This window comes from Orycteropus afer, unplaced genomic scaffold (assembly GCF_000298275.1).
Source record: "Orycteropus afer afer isolate SDZICR_OR568_19922 unplaced genomic scaffold, OryAfe1.0 scaffold00006, whole genome shotgun sequence".
NCBI classification, from domain to species: Eukaryota; Metazoa; Chordata; class Mammalia; order Tubulidentata; family Orycteropodidae; genus Orycteropus; species Orycteropus afer.
In genome coordinates, this window is record NW_006921593.1 from 474,291 (window position 1) to 496,771 (window position 22,481).

Below are 22,481 nucleotides of genomic sequence, written 5' to 3' on the forward strand. Positions count from 1 at the left end.
CAGGACAAGATGGCTCAAACAAGTGAACAAAATACAGGGCCAGAAAATTTTCTGGAGGAAGAAATGTTAGTGGAATTACTTGATAAGAAATGGAAAAGAATGAGAGGAAGTTCAAGGAAACCACAGACAAAATCAAGGGAAACACAGACAAAACTCTAGGAGAATTTTACATATATATATTTGAACCAATTGACAAAATAAATAAAAAACTAGAAACTATACAAAAACAGCAAATAGAAATTCAGAAGATTAATACTAACATCTTGGAAATAGATAGCACATTGGAAGGACAAAGGAGTAGAGTTGAATGAATGGAACACAGAATTAGCAAGTTTGAAGACAATTCTCTCAACACTAATCTGTTAGAGGAACAATCAAGAAAAAAAATGAAGAAAGGCTAAGAATGATTTGAGACTCCATCAAGAGGAATAACTTACGTGTGATCAGAATTCCAGAATAGGAAGAGGCAAAAAACAAAACAAACAAAAAAAACTACTGAGACAATTGTCGAAGATTTGTTGGAATAAAACTTTGCTAATATCATGAAAGATAAGAAGATATGCATTCAAGAAGCTGCACAAACCCCAAATAGTATTGACTCCAAAAGAAAACCACCAAGACATATCACACTCAAACTGCAAAACCAAAGACAAAGAAGAAATCCTGAAAGCAGCTTGGGAAATATGAAAGGTCACCTGCAAAGGAGAACCGATAAGACCAAACTCTAATTTGTTGGCAGAAACAACCCAAGTAAGAAGTTAATGAGATGGTATATATAAAACCCTGAAAGAAAAAATTGCCAACCAAGAGTTATATGTCCAGCAAAATTGTCTTTCAAATATTATGGCAAAATTAGGACATTTCCAGAGAAACAGAAATGAAAGGAATTTGCAAAAACAGATCAACTTTACAAGAGATGGTAAAAGGAGTAGTGTCCAAGGCACTTGACTGCTAACCAGAAGGTTGGTGGTTCAAGCCCACCAGCCACTCCGTGGAAGGAAGACTGGGCAATCTATTTCTTTACTGCCTCAGAAACCCAAAGGGGGGCCGCTATGAGTTAGAATCGACTCGATGGCAGTGAGTTTGGTTTTTTGGTTTTGGATGGAGAACCAATAACAGCAGGCAATAACTGCAGAGTAAGACATATGACAACATCACTTGGAAATCAACACAGATATAGAAATATCAAAAATAAAATAAACTTACAAGATGGAGAATAGGAAATTAGAGATATCAGGTTCTAAATGATGAAGCAAAAAGAAGGAATCCATGATGTAGCTATAGGACTTCCAAAGGGAGAGGGAGTCAAGATGATATAAAGATAGAATGGACTGCTTTAAACTTGAGAAGATAATAGTAAATTACAGGATAACCTCAAAGAACATTAATAACCCTTCCCACCAAAATAAAAAAGAAGAAAATCATAAAGTCTTAGTAAACACTAAACCAGTAGTAACAAAGCAAATGATAAGAAAAATCCATAAATAAGCTCAGCACAGAAAAATAACAAAGGTTAACTATTGCTAAGGAAAAAAGCAGGAGAGGCAAAATGGATTCTTAAGACACAAGGTAGAGACAGGGTTAAACCTGAGCCAACACTTCAGAAGTATCAGGCACCCTAGTTTTAAAATCCCTTACACATTCCTTATAAGGAAAACTTATAAGGTTAATGCCATGTTTATGTAATATCCCTTCATCTTAGCTTTATTACACCTGCAAAGACCTATTTCCAATCCAGATCACATTCACAGGTAATAAATTCACTAAATAATCTGCTAAAAAACTATGAGAACTAAGAAATGAGTTCAGCAGTGTTGCAGGATAAAAAGATCAACGTACAAAATCATTGGCACTTGCAATGAACAATTTGAAAATGAAATTAGAAAACAATTACTTAGAAGCTCTGGTGATGTAGTGCCTAAGGCATTTGACTGCTAGCCAGAAGGCTGGCAGTTCAAACCCACCAGCCACTCCTTGGAAGGAAGGTTGGGCAATCTATTTCTATAGAGATACTTCCTCGGAAACCCAAGGAGGGGTCGCTATGAGTCGAATCTGACTCGACGGCACACAACAACAACAACAACAACAACAATATTGTCAAGATGCCAGTACTCCCCAAATTGATCTGTAGATTCAGCATAATTTCTATCAAATTTCCAGCAAACATCTTTATAGAAACTGCCAAGCTTATTCTAAAATCCATTTGGAACTGTAAGACCATCCTGCGGCAACCAACTCAATGCCAACTCTTAAAAGAGAAGAACAAAGTAAGGGGACTCACACTCCCTTATTTCAAAACTTACAACAAAGCAATGGTGATCAGGACAAGGTGGCATTAACACAAGAATAGACACATAGACCAATGGAATAGCATTGGGAGTCCAGAAATAAACCCATAAACCTACGGTCACCTGATTTTCAACAAGGATGCCAAGACCATGCAATGGAGGAAAGAACAGTCTTTTCAATAAATGGTGCTGGGACAACTGGACAACCAGATGAAAAGAATGAAGTTGGATCATTACCTCACACTATATAAAAAAATTAACTCAAATCTACGAAAGACCTAATTTTAAGAAGCAAAACTATAATATTCATGAAAGAAAACATAGGATTACATCTTCATGACCATGAATTTGGCAAAAGACTCTTAAATATGACATCAAAAGAATGAGTAGCGAAAGAAAAAATAGATAAATTGGACTTTATCAAAATGAAAAAGTATTGTGCTCCAAAGGACACCACCAAGAAAGAGAATGAAAAGCCACAGAATGGAAGAAAAAATTTGAAAATTGTGATGAAATTGGAACCCTCATATACTGCAAGTGAGAATACACAACAGAGCAGCTACTTAGGAAGTGAGATTAAAATACGTGTCCAACATAAAAACACAAATGTTTTGATAGCAACTTTATTCATGATAGCCAAAAACTGGAAGCAACCATGATTTCCTTCAATAGGTGAATGAATAAATTGTGTTACATCCACACAGTGGATTCATAATAAAAAGAAATGAGCTATCAAGCATGAAAAAACATGGGGGAACCTTCAAAACAAGCTAGACTATATGAAGAATGCAGCAGTAGGATTGGAGGAAGATTCATTAACAACCTGCGATATGCAGACGACACAACCTTGTTCACTGAAAGTGAAGATGAACTTGAAGCACTTCCTAGTGAAGATCAAAGGCTGCAGTCTTCAATATGGAACTTGAAGAAAACAAAAACCCTCGCAGCTGAACCAATAGACGGTTTCTCTGTTTCCTGCTGGGGATTCTGTGAAGCTGTCTTCTTGTGCTCCTCACCCAGGAATGCTGTTCACTTGTCTCAAGATGGCCGTGCTGCTCTGGGTCAGTTGACAGGGTCCCTACAGTCCTTAAGTCTCCTCATTCTCTCTTTTCATTGTTTCTCCTTCCTTTCTGTGTTTATCTAATTCTTCATCCTTCTGTTTGCTGCTCTAGGTTCCCATTTATATCTATTTTACTTGGGAGACCAGTGGACCTTCCAGACTAAGACGTAGTAGAAAGTAGGACATGGTGATCTATGTCTAAACAAACTGGCCAGTGAAAATCTGATGAGTAGCAGCAAAACATTGTGTGAAAATGATGTGGAAAAAAGATTGAAGTTGTCAGAGATTTCCTTTTACTTGGATCCACAATCAACACCCACGGAAGCTGCAGTCAAGCAATCAAAGGATGTGTCACACTGGGCACATCTGCTGCCGAAGACCTCTTGCAAGTGTTAGAAAGCAAACACCTGACCTAAGCCATGGTATTTTCAGCCACATCAAATATATGCAGAAGCTGGACAAAGGATAAGGAAGACTGGAGAAGAGGTGATGCATTTGAGTTATGATGTTGGCCAAGAGTATTGAACATACTTTGGACTGTCAGAAGAACAAGCAAGTCTGTCTTGGAAGACGTACAGCCAGAGTGCTACTTAGAAGATAGGAAGGTGAAACTTCATGTCAACATCTTTGGATATGTTATTTGGAGGGACCAGTCCTTGGAGAAGGACATTGTGCTTTGTAAAGTAGAGGGTCAGTGAAAAAGAGGAAGACTGTCAACAAGATGGATTGATAAAGTGGTTGCAACACTTGGCTCAAACATCATACTGGTTTTGAGGATGGCAGTGTTTCATTCTACTGTATATAGGGTCACTACAGGTTGAAACTGACTTGACAGCACCCAACAAGAATTCTCCAGTGAAACATTTGGATCTAGAGATGTTTTTTTTTTGGAGTTTTAAAATTTCAAATCCAGTTTCCTTAATAGTTGTAGGGCTTTTCAAATTGTCTATTTCATAATGAGTGAATGTGGTAAAATTTTTCTTTCTTTTTTTGATGAGTTGGTCCATTTCATGTAAGTTGTTAATTTGTGTATATAGTGATACCCCTCACTTCCTTCATAATATTGGTTATTTGTATGTTTTCTCTTCATCAGTTTTGATCGAGCTTGTTATCTCTCTGTTCCTTTCTGTGAACCTGTTTTTAGTTTCATTGCTTTTCTCTATTGGTTTTCTGATTTCACTTCCATTGATATTGGCTCTTACCTTTCTTCTCTTGCTTTGCTCTCCTTTTTCTGGGTTCCTGATTTAAGTTTCAAAAAGAACACTGGTTGCTGTGTGGAGAATGGACACAGGCATGAGATGATGATGGCTCACGCTAGGATGATGGCTGGGAACACAGAGAGAAGTGGGTGGATTGCAAAGTCTTCTGGAACCTACAGTGACAGGAGTGCCTGATAATTTCATGTCAGGGAGCAGTTAGGATAAAGCTTCAACTTTTTGTTTGAGCTACTGGCTGGCTGGGCATTCCATCTGTAGGGGTGGGATATTGGGAGGAGGTCAAACCAAGGGGTTGGCAATCAACAGCTCTGCTTTGGCCATGCTAAGTTGGATATGCCTTTGGAACACTATATGGGGATGTCAAGTAGGAGGCTGAGCAAAAAATCTGGAGAACCAGGGAGATGTCAAGGCTAGGGATATACTGTATATTACTGGTTTTAAGATGCCAGTGGTTGTAAGAAGTGCATTATTCTATTATCACTAGGAAAGCTGCTAATTAAACGATAGCACACTATCAATAAAATTCCAATTTCAGAGATGTTAAAATGTAAGAATATTTGCATTTTAGAAGGGAAGAAATGTGGTGCGATTGAGAACTATCAGCATGAAGGTGGTATTTAAAGCCATGGGACTGGATGAGGTCTTGTTAGGTGTGAGTAGATGTAGAAGAGGCTCTAGTGGAGCTGAGGGGGAACCAGGTAAGGAGACCAAGGAGCAGTCAAGACAGGAGGAGGTACATCAGGAGCCTAGTGTCCTGGGAGCCAATGAGGCAAGTTACAAGAGGGAAGGAGAGCTCAGCTGTCCCAAATCTGCTGAGAGGCCCTGTCGTATGAGGGCTGAGAAGCGGACATTGGATTTGGCACTGGGGACCCAGACAAGCGCAGTTTTGGGGAGCTGAGGGGATGGAGACTGAAATGACATGGATGAGGAGAGCAGGAGAAGTGGAAACAACTGAAAAAATAGAAAACTCTTTCAAGAAGTTTGGTTGTGAAGGGAGCAGAAAAATCGTCTTGGAAGCTAGAAGGTAAGCATGGGTCAAAGGAAGTGAATGTTTCTTCTCTAGAAGCATGTTTATAAATTGCCACTGTATTCATGTCCTAGGGCTGCTGTCACAAAGAACCACTCACTGGGTGGCTCATGAGGACAGACGTTTATTCTCTCACAGTTCTGGACTCTGGAAATCTGAATTTAAGCTTATCTCTCTGAAGTCTCCAGGGAAGATCCTACTGTCTCTCCCAACTCCTGGCAGCCCCAGGCATTCCTTGGCCTGAATGTGCAGAATAACTCCCTCTCTGCCTTGGCTGTCTTCCCTCTGCATCTCTGTATCTTCTCCCCTCTCATAAGGACACCAATCAGCTTGGATTCGGACCCACCATAATGTGAACTGATAACATCTTCAAAGACCCTATTTCCAGACAGGGGTTAGGACTTCAACATATCTTTTGTGAAGACACAATTCAATCCTAAGCAGCCAAGAACAATTCAGGAGAGAAGGGGAAGCAGATGGTGCAGGAGGGCAGAGGATGGTGTGAAGCAAAGTGCTTGAGAAGTCAAGAGGAGAAGGGCCAAAGCAGGAGTGGGGTTGGGGCTCAGTTGGTGTGTGTGTGTGTGTGTGTGTGTTGGGTGGGGAGGGCTTGTGTCAGAAGCAGCAACAGGACAGAAAGCAGAGAAAGGGGCACCAGTACAGGTTCATCCAGATAACCCTGAGACTGTCCGATTTCATGCCTGACTCTTCCCACCAAACCATGAGTGGCTGGAAAGTAAGACCGCAATGTCCTCATATTATTCCCAGGGCCTCCTACAGGGCCTGGCACACAGTAGGTGCTGAAGAAATGTCCGTTAAACCAAAGCATCCATCTTCTCATTAGATGACAAAAAAATTACAATACAACTGTTTCCTGGGCAGATTTTACCATTCTGTGATTAAAACAAACAAACAAACAAACAAAAACTGACTGTGAGAGAATAAATGTCTGTCCTCATGAGCCATCCAGTGGGTGGTTCTTTGTGACAGCAGCCCTAGGACATGAATACAGAATTGTTGACTCATAGTGATCTTTCCTTAGGTTTCCAAGGCGGTATCTGTGATATATTTTTAGTTGGATTATTGAGTGTGTATGAGAGGGGTCCTGGTGCCACTATGGTTAAGTACTTGACTCCTAATTGAAAGATCGGCAGTTCAAAGCCAACAGCCACTCCATGGGAGAAGAGACTTGCTCTTGTAAAGATTACAACCTAGGAAACACTAATGGACATTTCTACTCTGTCACACAGGGTCACTGAGTTGGAATATACTCAATGGCACACAACAACAGTGTGAATTATTATGTTGGAGATGAGGACAGGGGTAGCATCAAAAACTAATGTTCACTACAAAACAATGAGACTGAGAGGGACCATGCAGGTGACTGGTCAGTCAATAGCCTCTGCTGTGTGAACTTTCCAAGGAGGTTTAAACTTCCTCCTGAGTAGGTAATGGAAGTCCGAAAAACTTCCCCAGAGGTGTAGGCAAAGACATGAATGTTTATTCAGAATAGAAACAAAGAGAATCAGGAGAGAAAGGATTTAAAAGATAAAGGAAGCAGGCTTACAAACATTGCTAGCAATTCAGTGTCCAGCGGCAGTGGCCGGAATGGATCCAAGATGACCGCTAATCTCATCCCTCTTTTCAGGGATACTTATACCTGAGTTTGAGGAATTGTGGATGAGGGCTATATGACTGAGAATGGAAGGCTACGTGACTGGGTTCAGATTTGGCAGCATCGGGTCCCAATTAAGAGAGGGCGACCCCCCCCCCGCCGCGCAGTGCCCTATGACCACCACCTGTGTGTGCTCTGATAAGATGCTGCTGGCTTAACACTATTAGAACAGGTTAATACATTACAGGGAAGGTGGTTAATACCTGATGGAGGGAGCAGGGGAATACGTGACAAGGGGAGAGAGGGGAAATGGCTTGTAGTTCTTACAAGTGTGGCTAAACAAGAGGGCATCTGAGAGCCATTTTGGGGAGTTGTAGTTACTGACCATACAGCCTCATCTGGAGGAGGACACAGGGCATCTGCAGCCTGGCCTGCTTGCCCATGTTGGGGACAGTGGTTTTGCACTGGGCTTCTCAAGTCATTTGTTCCTTTGCTCTTTGGTTCTTTCTGTGGTTGATGGAACACCTGAGTGGTGTGCAAAAAGAAACAGATACAAATGTCAATCAAAGAGCCCCAGCAATGGCTGTCACCCTGGGCTCTGGGAGCACCTCCACATACTGTCAGAGTTGTCCTGTGGGATCTCCCTGGGGAATGGGAGTGGGGCAGAGGTCTGGGGGACAAGGAGACTTCACTAAGGGAGGGGTGTGGGTGGGGAAGCAGGAGCCCCACAGAGGAAATGGCCTGTGAGGGGATTCACTGGGCCCCAGAAAGAGCCCTGGTCTGAGGGTGGTGCCCTGGATAAGTCCTGCCAGCTGTCTACAGCATCTCCTGCTGGCTCTGTGGTCTGGGGCTGGGCTGGGAGACTGAGCTGAGCCGTCCCTTTGAGCCTGACTCCCAGGGCCTGGCTTTGACCGCAATGCCCTTCGGAACCAGCTGGGGACCAGAGACAGAGCACATAAGCCGTGCCTCCCCTCTCTGTGGCCTAGTTTCCTTTTCTGGGAAATGAGGACAAAACCCCTGCCTGGCTCTTGGGTGGGAAACATACCTGGCTTGGGCCTTGTTCATTGCAGGAAACGTCCAGCATGTCCACTGGATGCCTCCTCCTTTGCTCAGCCCTGCCATCGGCTGAGAGAGTTGGAAGGACGAGTCCCAGGGACTTGGGGGTTAAGCTTTCCTGGTCTGGGGCCCCCCTTGCCCTCTAGTCTGTCTCTCCAGCCCCATCAGTGAGGCGTTCTTTGATGGCATCAGCAAGCCAACCTTTTCCAGATGGGCTGAACTTGCTGGGCTTCATGTGCTGGCTTCGTTTACCTCCACCAGATGGTCCCCTGCCCGCCGTCGGCCTCACCACCACCCCTCCCATGGGGTCCATCACTGCTCAGGGTGGACGCTCAAGGCCCCCTGAAGCCCTATTCTTCAGGACTTTCTTTGAGCACCGACTTTCTTTCCTGCTGCTCCTCCTTGGCTGCTGTTTGGATTTAGGGGCTCCCAGGCCACCTATCCCGGCAGTGGGAGCTTGTCTGGGCTGTGTCCTTCCACTGCCCCGCAGTTGGACAGTGGGAGGGCAAGTCTGTCCCTTCCATCTGGTACTTAGGAGTGACGGGCTAGGTTTAGGGGAGGCCACAGGCCGGAGAGAACGCCCCTGCCTGCAACAGAGATTCTGCAGGACAGCGCCTTGTTCCCAGTGGCCCGCGGCTATTAATCAAGAGATTAATACTCTCCTGCCTCCCTCTCTGAAACCCCCATTCCCGTTTCCTGTTGAGTCTCCAGCCTGTCTCTGTACCGCCCAGCCTGTCCTTCTCTCCGTGGTCCCTGGTGGGAAGTGGGTGCAGCAGGAGCAGAGGAAGTGGCCCACTTGAGGTGGGGCGCCTGGCTCCCCCAGGCAAGGTCTCTGCACTGGTAGAGCCACCCCAAACAGATGATGCCCTAAGGGTGGCTGTGTCCTGGGACCTGCTGAGGACGCTCACCTATGTTACTCTGGGGACATGACCTTTGAGGATGAGATTGTGGTGGCCTCTACTTATACGTGTCTGCTGACGGGCACCTCACCTGTTTAGAGCCTTTACCTCAAATTCCCTCTCACATGAGTGACCTTCTGGGTCCAGGGTCACCTTTGGGGACACCTACAGGACACACCTGCATCCTTCCCAGGACAGTGATTGAGGGGCTGTAGGACTGTGTGGCCAGGTCCTTGGGGTCTTTTTCAGGCTGAATGTCTCGAGCTACTCCTGCAGGAACCAAGTGACCTTAGTCCTCTGTCTTCCCTCAGAGGGGCCTGGCGGTGGCTGCAGAGGGCAAGCTCCTCCTCCCAGTGATGGGGAAGGAGTCTCTGGGTGGAGGGCTCCAGGGGAGGCAGTCCTGTGTATCGCTGACCAGGCGCCCTGACTCTTACATCCAGGAGTGTGATCTGGTGCTTCCGTTGTCTCAGTTTCCTCCTCAGTAAAGTGGGGCCACGCATCCCAGCCCTGCCCCCTTTCGCAGCCTGCAGCCTCCTAACTCCACTCCCCACTTCGCATCCCTCCCCTTACCATCAGGCGTTCATGCCAGCCAGCTCTGGTGTGGTTTTTCTTGAAAGCCGATCAGATCTAAAGAGCTTGTTGCTTTCCTTAATAGTCTTTGCGTGCCCCCCACGGCCAAGTGGGGTGGGTTCCTGGGCAGGCACACAAGGATCTCTGTTGAGGGGCAGAAAACCCACATTAAGTCTTTGGTTTATTTTCAATCTGCAAAATAAGAGAGATATTAGATCTACTGATCTTTAATATATGCTCTAAAAACTCACTGCTGTCGAGTCAAGTCTGATTCATAGCAACCCCTCCTTGGGTGTTTGAGGCGGTATCACTATGGAGGTAGATTGCCCAACCTTCTTTCTGAGGAGTGGTTGGTGGGTTTGAACTGCCAGCCTTCTGGTTAGCAGTCAAATGCCTTAGGCACTACGCCACCAGAGCTCCCTTAATATATGCAGAGGCCATCAAAAGTACATGTGTCTATGTGTGTAGTTCCTGGTGGTGCAAACATTTAACACACATGGCTGACAACTGAAAGGTTGGGAATTTGAGTCCACTCAGAGGTGCCTTGGAAGAAAGACATGGTGATCAGTTTCTAAACTATCAGCCACTGGAACTTGTACGGAGCCCAGTTCTACTCTGACACACGTGGTCTTGCCAGGAGTTGGAATCGACTCACTGGCAACTGGTAAAATGTGTATCAGTTAATATGCATATGTTGCAGGCTCAGGAATATTTTACTGATCCAGGAGCATGATCAGAGAAGGATGGCGAGTGCTGGCCAGCCCACAGACCTCAGACCAGCTCCCTGCCTGCCTTCAAGGCCTTTCATAGCCTGGCCCTTGGAGCAGCCTCATCCCTGCCCCCATCCCACCCGTTGAAGCACTCTGCTCCTCAAATGTACAGCACAATTCCATGACTCCTGCAGATCCCTTGGTATTGGATGCATCTCCTCGGTGTCCCCCCACATGGGAAGCCTTTTCTGACCCCTCCTGTGGCTGTGCCCTCATCCCTCTCCCTTCAGCATCAGTATCCAAGGCTGTCTGTCTCCAGCCCCACACCACAGGACTGCCTCTGGGACACACTATTGGTGGATTGCTGGTTTCATTCATTCCACCCCTCTTTACTGAGCTAAGGAGCTCTGGTGGTGTAGTGCCTAAGGCATTTGACTGCTAACCAGAAGGCTGGCAGTTTAAACCCACCAGCCACTCCTGGGAAGGGAGGTTGGGCAATCTACTTCCGTAGTGATACTGCCTCGGAAACCCAAGGAAGGGTCGCTATGAGTCGGGTCCAACTCGACTGCCGTGTGTTGTTGTTGTTGTTTACTGAGCTAGTCCTGGGTGCAGCCAATGGCTTCGTGGAGGCCACTGACCTCAGACAAAGAGCTATGTAGATGGATGTACTAGGATATGAGTGGCAGGTGCATGGGGGAGAAGTCAGGTTCATGAGGGTGTAAGTCAAGGGGACCTAGCCTAATGTGGGGCGGGGTGCATGGAGGGTGGGTACTTCAGCCAGAGTGGGGCTGTGTTGGAGTTTGTTGGGGCCCCAGGCAGAGGGAATGGAAGATGCACAAACCCTGACAAGGGAACGAGCTCCACGTGGTCAGAAACGGAAAGGCAGTGCCAGGTTCTGAGTGGGGCAGGATAGGGGTGAACAGGGAGGTGGCTGAGGTGGACCGTGGCTGAACCTTCCAAGGCCGTGAGGTCATGCTAAGGGTTTGGATTTTGTGCTAAGATTAAAGAGAAGGGATGAAGGTTCACGGAGCAGTTTTGTGCTTTGAAAGCATCTCAGGGTTTCTGCGGGAAGCAGGATCATTGGGGGACGGTGTGGTGCTGGGTCCCTGGCAGGCATCTGGGAGGGAGGAAGGTGGTGGAGGCTGGACCAGGGTGGGGCTGAGGCTGACCGTACAGGTAGGCCCTACACTGTGGAGACAGAACTCCCTGCACTTGGTGATGAGAGGGATGAGAGAGAGGGAGGTGCCAAGGTTCCTATAGGTATTCTTTGAGTTAATAGCAACCCCAGGAGAATAAGCGTTCTTGACCTTGTGACCAAGAGGGAAATCCCAGGATCTGCCTTTCAGAGTAAGCAAATACAGAGAGGTCACCAGTCCTTGAACTGGACAGCCTTGGTAGGAGGCCAGTGAAGTGGGAGACACCAGAGAGTGTGCATGGAGAATTTTCAGCGAGGAAGGGGCCTTCACGGTCCCTGCATCACAGCCCAGACATTCCTGGGGCCTCAGAGAGGAGAGGGACTTGCCCAGTGGCTCACAGGTGAGGAGAGCAACATCAGAATCAAATAGAAACACAGTAGCCAGGGAGATGAGGCAGTCTGCTTCTGTAAAGATTTACAGCCTTGGAAACCCAATGGAGGGTCACTATGAGTGGGAATTGACTTAATGGTGGTGGGTTTTGGCGGATGTAGGACGTGTGAGAGGGTAGAGAGGGGAGCCTGCGAACCCTGGCCAGTGGTGGGGTGGGAGTTCTTCCCAGAGGAGGAGGGGACATTTGAGTCACATCCTGAAGGCTCTTTGGCATTTTCTAGGGCTGAGTAGACAAGGAAGGGCGGTAGGCAGAGGAGCCAATGTGTGCAGAGACACAAGCTGGAGAGTGCATTGTCTACCCAGGCTGTTTATGTCACATGGTGGGAGTCTTGGCCGTTGGTGGGAGAGGAGGTAAGGGTAGAGGGTTGTTGTTATGTGTCGTCGAGTTGGACCGACTCATAGCACCCCTCCTTCGGTTTCTGAGGCAGTAGCACTACAGAAGTAGATTGCCCAACCTTCCTTCTGAGGAGTGGCTGGTGGGTTAGAACCGCCAGCCTTCTGGTTAGCAGTCAAGTGCCTTATGCACTATGCTACCAGAGGTCCCTTATTGTTGACCTAAGAGTTTGGTCTTTAGTCTGTGGCAAACCGTGGAAGGTTTGAGAGTGGGCAGTTACAAAATTGAATCTGTTTTAGAAAGACCCCTCAGTTTGTAGACTGGCCCCTGGTGTCAGGGGCTGGGAGTCTCTCATGGACGTAGGAGGGTAAAACTCCCTCAGGCTCTTGCCCAGACTTGAGGAGAGGCCAGGAACCCTAAACCTCCATGGTCATTTAGGTGAGATTTGAGGGACCTCCCATGTCTGAGCCCAGCCCCTTTGGGCTGGTGCAGCAGCGCCACCTACTGGTGGGCCTTGCACCTGAATGTTCTGCCATCTGGCTCCTTTGTAGTCTTCTGGTTCCAGAGCAGGACAGGGGAGCCCCACCAGCCTTTGAATGATGGGCAAAAAGAGCCTTTCTTTAGGGCGAGTTCCCCACTTGTGCAGATATAGGAAGTAAAAGTGCCTCCCTCCTCACCGTACTGAATGAACACAAACTAATATTCCTAGTCTTTGGAACCGATTGTGCCTGGGTTCAGATCTTAGCTCTGTCACCTGCTAGCTGTTTCACCTTGACGAAGTTACTTACCATCTTCTGTGCCTCAGTTTCCTCATCTGTAAATTAGGGATAATAATAACATCCACCTGTTAGTGTTGTTATAAATCCACATATGTAAACCCCTTAGAACGGGGCCCGGCACACAGGAAATACTTAATTGAAGCTATCGTCATCATCATCATTAAAGGTGTGGACTACAGTGAGAACGTCTGGCGCATCTGGAGGAGTCACAGGCTGGGGGGTGATGGGTGGCACCTGTGACAGGGGCCGGCGGCTGCTGTACCAGCTGGAGAAGGGCAGCGCACTTGACTAAGCAGCTTGGTTTCTCCTGGTGACAGTGGGAACAGTTGGAGGGTGTGACGCTGGGAGGAATGAGGTCAGCTCTGCACTTGAAAATCTAGCCCCCAAGTGTCCCAGTCAGCTCTTGGAACCTTTGCACACACACACGCCCTCCCAGCAAGCCTCACACCCAGCATCCCTGGTCATCATGGCAGCCTTGTCATCTGGACCAGGCAATGGGATCAGAGACGCTAAGTAATGTGTATAAGTTCACATAGTGAATAAGGGATGAATCTGAAGTCCGGGGCTGTGTCCCTGCTCCCCAAGCCTCCGTGTACCCTGTTGTCCTGAGGTTATGGGAGGGATAGGTTTATGGTATCAGCTGTGCTGGGCAGGGCTCGAGCAGAAAGCATATCGGCCCCTCCCCTGCCCTACAAGTGGGGTCTGATGGGTTCCATAGCTTTTCTTAGCCAGACCACACTTTTATTTCAAGACTGAATTTTAAAATTGCTGTTAACAAAAAGTTTAAATGAAAGTTCTTCCTTCTCCCAGATGGGCTTGCTTCAGGCTGGGAGATCTGTAGCAGGAAGGGGGTGGGGGCCCCTTCTCTCTTTCTTACTTCTCATTCTTCACTTGCCAGTCGCCACAAGTCAGAATTGACTCTGCAAAGACTGGTTTGGGCTGTTTTTATTTTTGTTTTGTTTTTGGTTCAGGAAAGAAGGGGTTTCCTGGAGAGAACAATCATGGGAGAAGGAAGGGCTGCTTATGCACAGGGAGATAGCTCAGGGTGCAAAAGAGTATGAAGGGATGGACACTGGGAGGAGGTAACTATGGGGAGGAAGTGGGAGGGGAGCTGCTGCATTGTAAATTTTGGTCAATGACATGAGACAAAGTATATGTGAACTGCTGTATGAAAAGTGAATTTACTCTGTAAATCTTCACCCAAATCCTAATAAAAAAAAAAAAAAAAAAAAGGAAAGAAGGGGTTTCAAAGTTGGAAAAGGTGTGTGACAGGGTTGTATCCTTTCACCTCATTTATTCAATCTATATGCTGAACAAATAATCCGACAAGGTAGACTTGAGGAAGAAGAACACAGCATCAGGATTGGAGGAAGACTCATTAACAGCCAGAGGCACAGATGACGCCTTTCTTGCTGAAAATGAAGAGGACTTGAAGCACTTACTGATGAAGGTCAAACCTTTCGGTATGGATTACACCTCAACTTCCAAAAAAAAAAACTGAACTCACTGCCGTTGAGTCGGATCCGACTCATAGCAAACACTCCTTGGGTTTCTGAGGTGGTATCACTATGGAAGTAGATTGCCCAACCTTCCTTCTGAGGAGTGGCTGGTATCCATCAGAGCTCATCACGCCTCGATTTAAGAAAATGAAAATGCTCACAACTGGGCAGTCAACAACATGGACTATTCAGTCTCCTCCCATGCATGTGAAAGCTGGACAGTGAGAAAGGAAGACAGAAGGAGAATTGATGCATTTGAACCGTGGTGTGCCAGACGGACAAACCAACCAGAAACCCAACCAGAATGCTCCTTGAAAGTGACAATGGTGGGACTGCGGCTCGCTTGCTTTGGATGGTTATCAGGAAAGACCTATGGCTGGAAGAGGGCATTGTGGTTGGTAAGGTAGAGGGTTGGCCAAAATAAGGGAACCCTCGATGTTTTGGTTACTTCATGCTGCTTGAACAGAAAATCCCACAAATAGGTGGCTTTAACAAACAGGAGTTTATTCAGTTTTAGAGGGTAAAAGTCCAAGTTCAAAGTGCCATGCTCTAGGGGCTGGGTGAAAGCCCCTTGGCCTTGGGCTTCAGCTCTGCCTCTCTGCCCACTGGAGCTAGAGGTGTCTCTTCACTCATGCAGCTGCTGGCTGCTGAGGCTGACAAATAAAATGGCACCATCCTAATATTACCAAACAACACGGCAGGCCACTGGTTCAAGTCCAGAGACAGTCCCAAGATCACCAGGTAACATGGCAGGCTGTCACATGAAGACTTGGCTGCATGCAGGGTCCAAATGTGCCATAAAGCTGCAGCCATTCCCAAAGCTGCTGCTTACATACGGGAGGCAGACCACATCCCTAACGCAACTGCTCAGCTGCTTGTGGCAGAGTCCACCGTGGGGTCGATGGCCAGTCTCATCCTGGGGAATCACTGCAACCCAGCCACTCAAAACCAGGACCAGCCACGTTGGCACACAACTTAACGACCACACTCAGTGGGATGAATTGATGCAGTCTCTACACCTGGACTCAGACACACCAACAATCATGCCAGTGGTACAGGAACAGGCGACGTTTGGTTCTGTTATACATAAGGTCTCCATGAGTGGGAGCTGGCTTGATGGAAACTAACAGCAACAGGATGGAAGGAGACCCAAAGAAAGACAAGGAGCAGGTGAGGTCTTCCTTGGCTGGTACTGTTGTAATCTGGTAATGGAGCCCCACATACGGCTCATATGAATTGCTGGCACTTTTGTGGGTCCATTCCAGGATCTCCCAGGCTTGGAGCATGCCCCTCCAGGGCATTTCTGCCTTGCAGGCCCCTTGACTCAGGCAGGACCTTCTACCTGCTTACTCGTGATCTCTCCCTTGGCCTCTGGTGTCTCAGGAGTCCTTGCTGTGGTGGTCAGCTCCCCCTCCAGGTGGCCCTCTTGGTCAGAGTCCCTGCGAAGACTCCCAAGTGCTGCTTCCTTTAGGGGTGGTGTTCCACATTTGGCCAACATAAAATATATACCCTACCCTGCCCTGCACTGCCCAGATCTAAGGGAGCCAGCCACTCCCACTCGGCCACAGTCTGTCCCCTTCAAGCAAGAGTCAGAGTCCCTCCCCTGAGCCTTTCAAACTCCAAGGACTGTGTCATAGTCTCTCCAAAGTTCTCTTGAGCTTGGGATGGGGGACATCTTACCCTGTCCTCCACTCCTCCAAGTTTTAGAGGATGGAAGTTCTCTAAAGAAATTCTCACTCAAGACTTTGCAACCTCCAGTGAACACTGTCTTTTATGTAGTCTGGAGGTGGTGAGGGAGCTCTGGTGGCATAGTGCCTAAGGCATTTGACTGCTAACCAGAAGGCTGGCGGTTCAAACCCACCAGCCACTCCTCGGAAGGAAGAGTGGGCAATCTACTTCGGTAGAGATACCACCTCGGAAACCCAAGGAGGGGTCGCTATGAGTTGGGATTGATTTGACGACAGTGACTTTGGTTTGGTTTAGAGGTGGTGATGAGCTATGGCTGGTAAAACCTTGTTCACAGACTGCAGCCTCTCCCGCATGGCTGGTCCAACCTCTTGCTGTGGAGATGTTGGGCATCTTTGGTATTGTTCTCAGCCTTTTGGACCTCTGCTGCAATGCTGTGGGGGGCAAGTCCCATTTTAGCATTCGGTTAAACAGCCATGACATGTGAGTGTGTGTGTGTGTGAATATATGTCTGTGAGTGTGTATGAGTGTGTTTGCTCTTCCTTGCACCTACTGTGTGTGTCTCATTAGGCCACTTGCTGTGAGTGGTGGTGATGCTGCAGCTCTGTCACCCTTCACCCCTCCCCCCTCCCCATTGGTCTATGTCAGTCGCTTCCTGGGTGGATTCATGGATCTGAAGGCCTGGGTTTCTTTCCAGGCCTCAGCTGTGGGCACCTCTCTGTCTCCTGGCTCCTCTCCCAAAATCACAAATCACTTTTAGTTCCTGCCCTGGGTGCACACAGCCGTACGCCCTCTCCAGGGGGAACTGGTTTGCAGGGATGTTTATGAAATATGAGTGAGAGGATTTTTTTTTAAAGAGAAATTAATGTAACAGGATTTTTCAGGTTTAGAGCAGGATTTTGGAAATTCAAGAAGTGTTTTGCGGTTTTCCTGTCAACAATGCATCTCAAAACGTCATGCCCGCTGCTACCCATTAATTCATAATTTTTCCATTTGCCGATTAAATTGCACAATGTCAGCAGATTTAAGTTTTGGGGAGCTGTGTACTTTTGTTTGAAAGAGGAAATTGCACAGACTTGATCAAGCAGCAAAAAATTCTAACATTGTATGCAAAGTGAAGAACCCAGGTCGATTTATCCCCTCTGTGAAATTTAGTTATGGATTTTTTTCATACAAGTTAGTATGTGATTAGTTATGTGACTTGTTAGTGATTTGCAGTCGCTTCCTCTCCCACCCCTGGTAACCTTCAAAGAATAATTCTTTCTGTGTGTAGACCTGTTCTTGACTTTTTACAGTCGTGGTTTGGTTTTGTTGGTTTGGTCTCGTACAGTATCTGCCCTTTTGTGATTGGCTAATTTCACTCAGGTTACACATTTTCTAGTCACTATTTTTAGACTTTCACAAAGTAGCATCCTAACTTATTTGTAGGAAATATTTCAGAACTTTAAGAGTGTGAAGTTTTACCATGAGTCCCCTGCACTTTACAGGCACTATTTATTGTGGCAATAGTTCCTCTACTGCATTGTGATGTTTTGTGTTAGTGTCCCTGTCTTCTACTCTGTGACTTTCTTGAGAGCGAAGACTTAGTTTCATCCGCCTGTGACCACAGTATAGCGGGTAATTGGCGCTCGTTAAGTATTCATTGAATGAGTCAATGAAAAGAAATAACGATGAGGGGGAGGGTTGAATGTGGTTGGAAGTTGCGTAGGCTCTAATGATATTTTATTTTCCTCATTTATTATCTTGGTCAGAAATCCCTAGTGGCATAAATTAAGTGTTTGACTACTAGCTGAAAGGTTGGTGGTTCAAATCCACTCAGGTGCCATGGAAGACAGGCCTGGCAATCGGCATCTGAAAGGTCACAGCCTTGATTGAAAACCCCATGAAGCAGTTCCATTCTGCACCCATGGAGTCACCATGATTTGAAATGGACTCAATGACAACTAACAACAATGTTGCTCAGTGTACAGGACGTAGGAGGCCACACTTAGAGATTTCAGAATAATCTTGACACAGAGAAGGGGAGTGACTTGCCCAGGGCCACACAGCCATTGAGCCCAGAGCCCCTTGGACTGGACAGAGCAGCCTGCCCCATCGACGTGGGCGGTCTTTACAGGCATCGGGCCAGGTCTGGGGGCGAGCAAGGAAGAGGTCATTTTCCACTGATGCTGTCTTTGTGTTAGTTACAGGACTCTGATCAGACCCACATACAGAGTGTCCTACCGCACGGTGACCGCACTGGAGTGGAGGTGCTGCCCTGGGTTCACTGGGAGCAACTGTGAGGAGGGTAAGTCCAAGGCTGTGGGGAAGGCCTCTGGCTGTGCCTGTGCTGTGGAGTCTCTGGATGTGTCTGGTCTCTTCCTCGATCCTCCTCCCCCTGCAGACACAGCTCCTTCTCTCTGTTGTTCTCCATGGCTTTGAATTCTTCCCTTTTCTCAACCAACTTCCAGCCATTTGTTCTGGACTGGCTACACTGTGGGGAAGCTGGGTCACATGGGCACTGACGCTGGGTCGCTGTTCTGAGCCGTACACACTCACCCGGTTCACGATGGGTGTCAGCAGCATCCTGAACACTGGCCGGGGTGGGGCTTTGATTTACAGCCTGGTTCTTCCTCTCTGGCTAAGATTCACCCAGGAACTGGGGCAGGCAGAGTCAGACATTTGGACTCTGAGCCGATGGAGGTGGTCTGCCAGTGTCGAAGCTGCATCTTCTGTAGAATGAGACAGGTGGCCGGGAGACCAGGTGGGCAGCAGCGGACAGGCCTCGCTCAGCTGTGCCCTGCCCTCTGCCCTGCCGGTGCCCAGTGAAGGGATGGGAGGATGGGCTCCAGGGCCCGGTGGGGCCAGACTGCAGCAGTCAGGTGGAGGTCGCAGATGCCCGCAGAGTGAACCCCCATGGTGCTCACAGCCAGGGCAACGCTGGAAGAGAGGACTGTCCCTGGGTCCTGCCTAAGGAACAGATTTGCAGCTGACCTTGTTCCCCACGAAAACTGGTCTGTCTCGAAGCTGAGAGGTCATTTTGGGTTCACAAACAGTAACTCTCTTCAACCTTTGACTTTCTGGAAAAAATTATTCTCTCTTATCTTTTTTTTTATTACCTAACTCATTGTTTTGTCATCTTATTATATATCTGTGGTTGTGGCTGGGTGCCATTGAGTCAGTTTTCAACTCATAATGACCTCATATATGATGGAGTAGAATGGCTCCCTAGGGTTTCCTCGGCTCTGGTGGCATAGTGCCTAAAGCATTTGACTCTAACCAGAAGGCTGGCGGTTCAAACCCACCAGCCACTCCTCGGAAGGAAGGTTGAGCAATCTACTTCTGTAGTGATACTGCCTCGGAAACCCAAGGAGGGGTAGCTATGAGTTGGATCTAACTCAACGGCAGTGAGTTTGGTTTGATAATATTGTAAGCTACATAAAATCCTCTTTGGATTATAAACAATAAAATAATAACAACAGAAATGGCAATAAAAACAATGATGATACGTCAATGGGCCTGTGAGATGAGACATTGCTGACAGAAGGGGTGGAGTTATAAAAGGGACAACACAGATGTGGCCTTTCCTGTTTTACAAGGTGCCAAATACTGGGAGGGGGAGGGCAGCCTTGGGGGCCAGGCCACGCTTGATGAAGGCACAGGGCCAACGTGGGCTCTTTTTGGAGAAGAGCAGAGGGAACAGGGTGGGGGATATGAGGGGCCAGGCTCCCCCAGGCGGAGGTGTGTTTGGTGGCATCCAATGGACTTTATGTGTGAGCGACCATTCCTCACACCAGGCCCCTCACTGAGGTCTGGGACTCTCAAAGCCACAGGATTTGAACCTGCTTTTCCTGTTAGTGCCTTGATTGTGGGGAGCAGACCTGTTGTCTAGATTCTGCGAAGGAAGTGATGATTGACCCATAAATAATGGATTGAGTGTTTGCCAATGATCAAGAGTGAAAGGAGTAACGTTGGAATTTACCAGTGATGTACTGGGTGGCCCTTCTCAGGCTGTCATCTTGGCCTCATCTCTAGAAGCCTTTCCTCAGCATTAGGAGAGCTTCCGGGCCCTTCTCACCCTCCTACAGCCCTCGGAACTCCACCCGCCCTCCCATCATTGCCACATTCTACATGTTTGCCTTCTCCAACAGCCTCTTACTACCCCGTCTGGTTCTTCTAAGAGTAACTGGGCCTGGCCTCAACTAGGGCTCCTTCCTCTCTCTCCCATATACCACTGTAGTGCTTGAACATATGTTTTTCATGTTTCTTGATAGTCTCTTTTTTGAATAAATGAATGAATTAATGCATGAAGTATAAGGCTCAAAATGTTCAAGTCCTAATTCTCTTAAAAGTAGATAGTGAACATGTATTTTATTTAATTCATTTAATATGGGATCCAGCAGAATGACAAAGCTGATTTAAAAGAAGATGCAATGAACTGATGTGTACACACACTCTCACACACATATACATCTACACAGTTTGATAGTCCCTAGGATTATCCTACTTCTGACACCAGTTGCAAATTTTGAGGTCCCTAAGACCATCCTCAAATTCGATAATTTCCTAGAAGGACTCAGAGAACTCACTGAAAGTACTGCACTCATGGTTACAGTTTATTACAGTGAAAGGCTACAGGTTAAAATCAGTCAGGGGAAGAAGCACATGGGATAGAGCCCCGGAGAGTTCCAAGCACAGAACTTCCAGTTGTCCTCTCCAATGGAGCCATGGTCAGCATTAACTTCTCCAGCAGCAAACTATGAAAACACGCATGGAGCATTGCCAACCAAGAAAGTTCATCCAAGTCAGAGTTTATTGGGGCTCAGTCATCTCAACATGATTTACTGCTTGTGAGGCTGATCTCAGGTCTCCCATCCAGAGGTTGAAGTGATACCAAAATGCCCACCATAAATTACATTGCTAGCAGATTCTACCTGGTGTGGCCCAAGGCCCCCAATAAACAAAGACATTCTTATCCATCAAAACACTCCAAGGGCTTAGAGATTACCTCTCATGAGCTGAGGGCAAAAGCCAGACCTCTTTTAGGTAAGGTTAATCTTTTACCACATGTTTGAAAAATTGATTGATTGATAGATAAACATAGGTAGATATAGATAGGTAGGTAGGTAGAAAGACAGACATAGGTAGCTAGAAATAGGTATGTTGTTGTTGTTAGGTGCCATATAATTGGTTCTGTCTCATGGCAACCCTGTTTACAACAGAATGAAACACTGCCCAGTCCTGCGCCATCCTTATAATTATTGCCACGCTTGAGTCCGTTGTCACAGCAACTGTGTCAGTCCCTCTTGTTGAATGTCTGCCTCGTTTTTGCCAACCCTCTACTTTACCTACTGTGATATCCTTCTCTAGAACTGGTCCCTTCTGACAATATGACCAAAGTAGACCAAAATGAGATGAAGTCTGGCTATTCTTGCTTCAAAGGAGCCTTCTGGTTATACTTCCTGCAAGACAGATCTATTTGTTCTTCTAGTAATCCATGGTACATTCTTTACCAACACCACAATTCAAATGCATCAATTCTTCTGTGGTCTTCCTTATTCATTGTGCACGAGGTTATTGAAAATACCATAGTTTGGGTCAGGTGCACCTTGGTCTTCCAAGTGACATCTTTGCTCTTTAACACTCTCAAGAGTTTTTTTGCAGCAGATTTCCTTAATGCAACATGTTGGTTATTTCTTGACTGCTGCTTCCATGGGCATTGACTGTGAATCCAAGTAAAATGAAATTCCTGATAACTCCAATCTTATCTCCATCTGTCATGATGTTTAGTAACCCACCAGCCACTCCTTGGAAGGAAGGTTGGGCAATCTACTTCTGTAGTGATACTGCCTCGGAAACCCAAGGAGGGGTCACTATGAGTCGGATCTGACTCGATGGCAGTTGTGTATCATGATGTTGCTTACTGGTTCTGTTGTGAAGATTTTTGTTTTCTTTATGTTAAGGTGTAATCCATACTGAAGCCTGTAGTCTTTAATTTCATCATAAATGCTTCAAGTCATCTTCACTTTCAGCAAGCAAAGTTGTGTCGTCTGCATATGGCAGGTTGTTAATGAGTCTTTCTCCAGTCCTGCTGCTGTGTTCTTCATCATATAGTCCAGCTTCTCAGATTATGTGCTCAGCATACAGATTAATCAGTGTGGTGAAGAGATACAACCCTG

The 22,481-nt window shown here is 46.8% G+C and overlaps 1 protein-coding gene across 1 annotated transcript in view; it reads left to right on the forward strand.

The window, feature by feature from the left end:
* COL26A1 (collagen type XXVI alpha 1 chain) overlaps window positions 1–22,481 on the forward strand; it is a 219,836-nt gene that overhangs the window by 71,691 nt on the left and 125,664 nt on the right. The window contains exon 3 of the mRNA XM_007942321.1: window positions 18,513–18,610. Within this exon, the coding sequence (XP_007940512.1) occupies window positions 18,513–18,610 (98 nt within the window). The remainder of the gene's footprint in view (window positions 1–18,512; window positions 18,611–22,481) is intronic.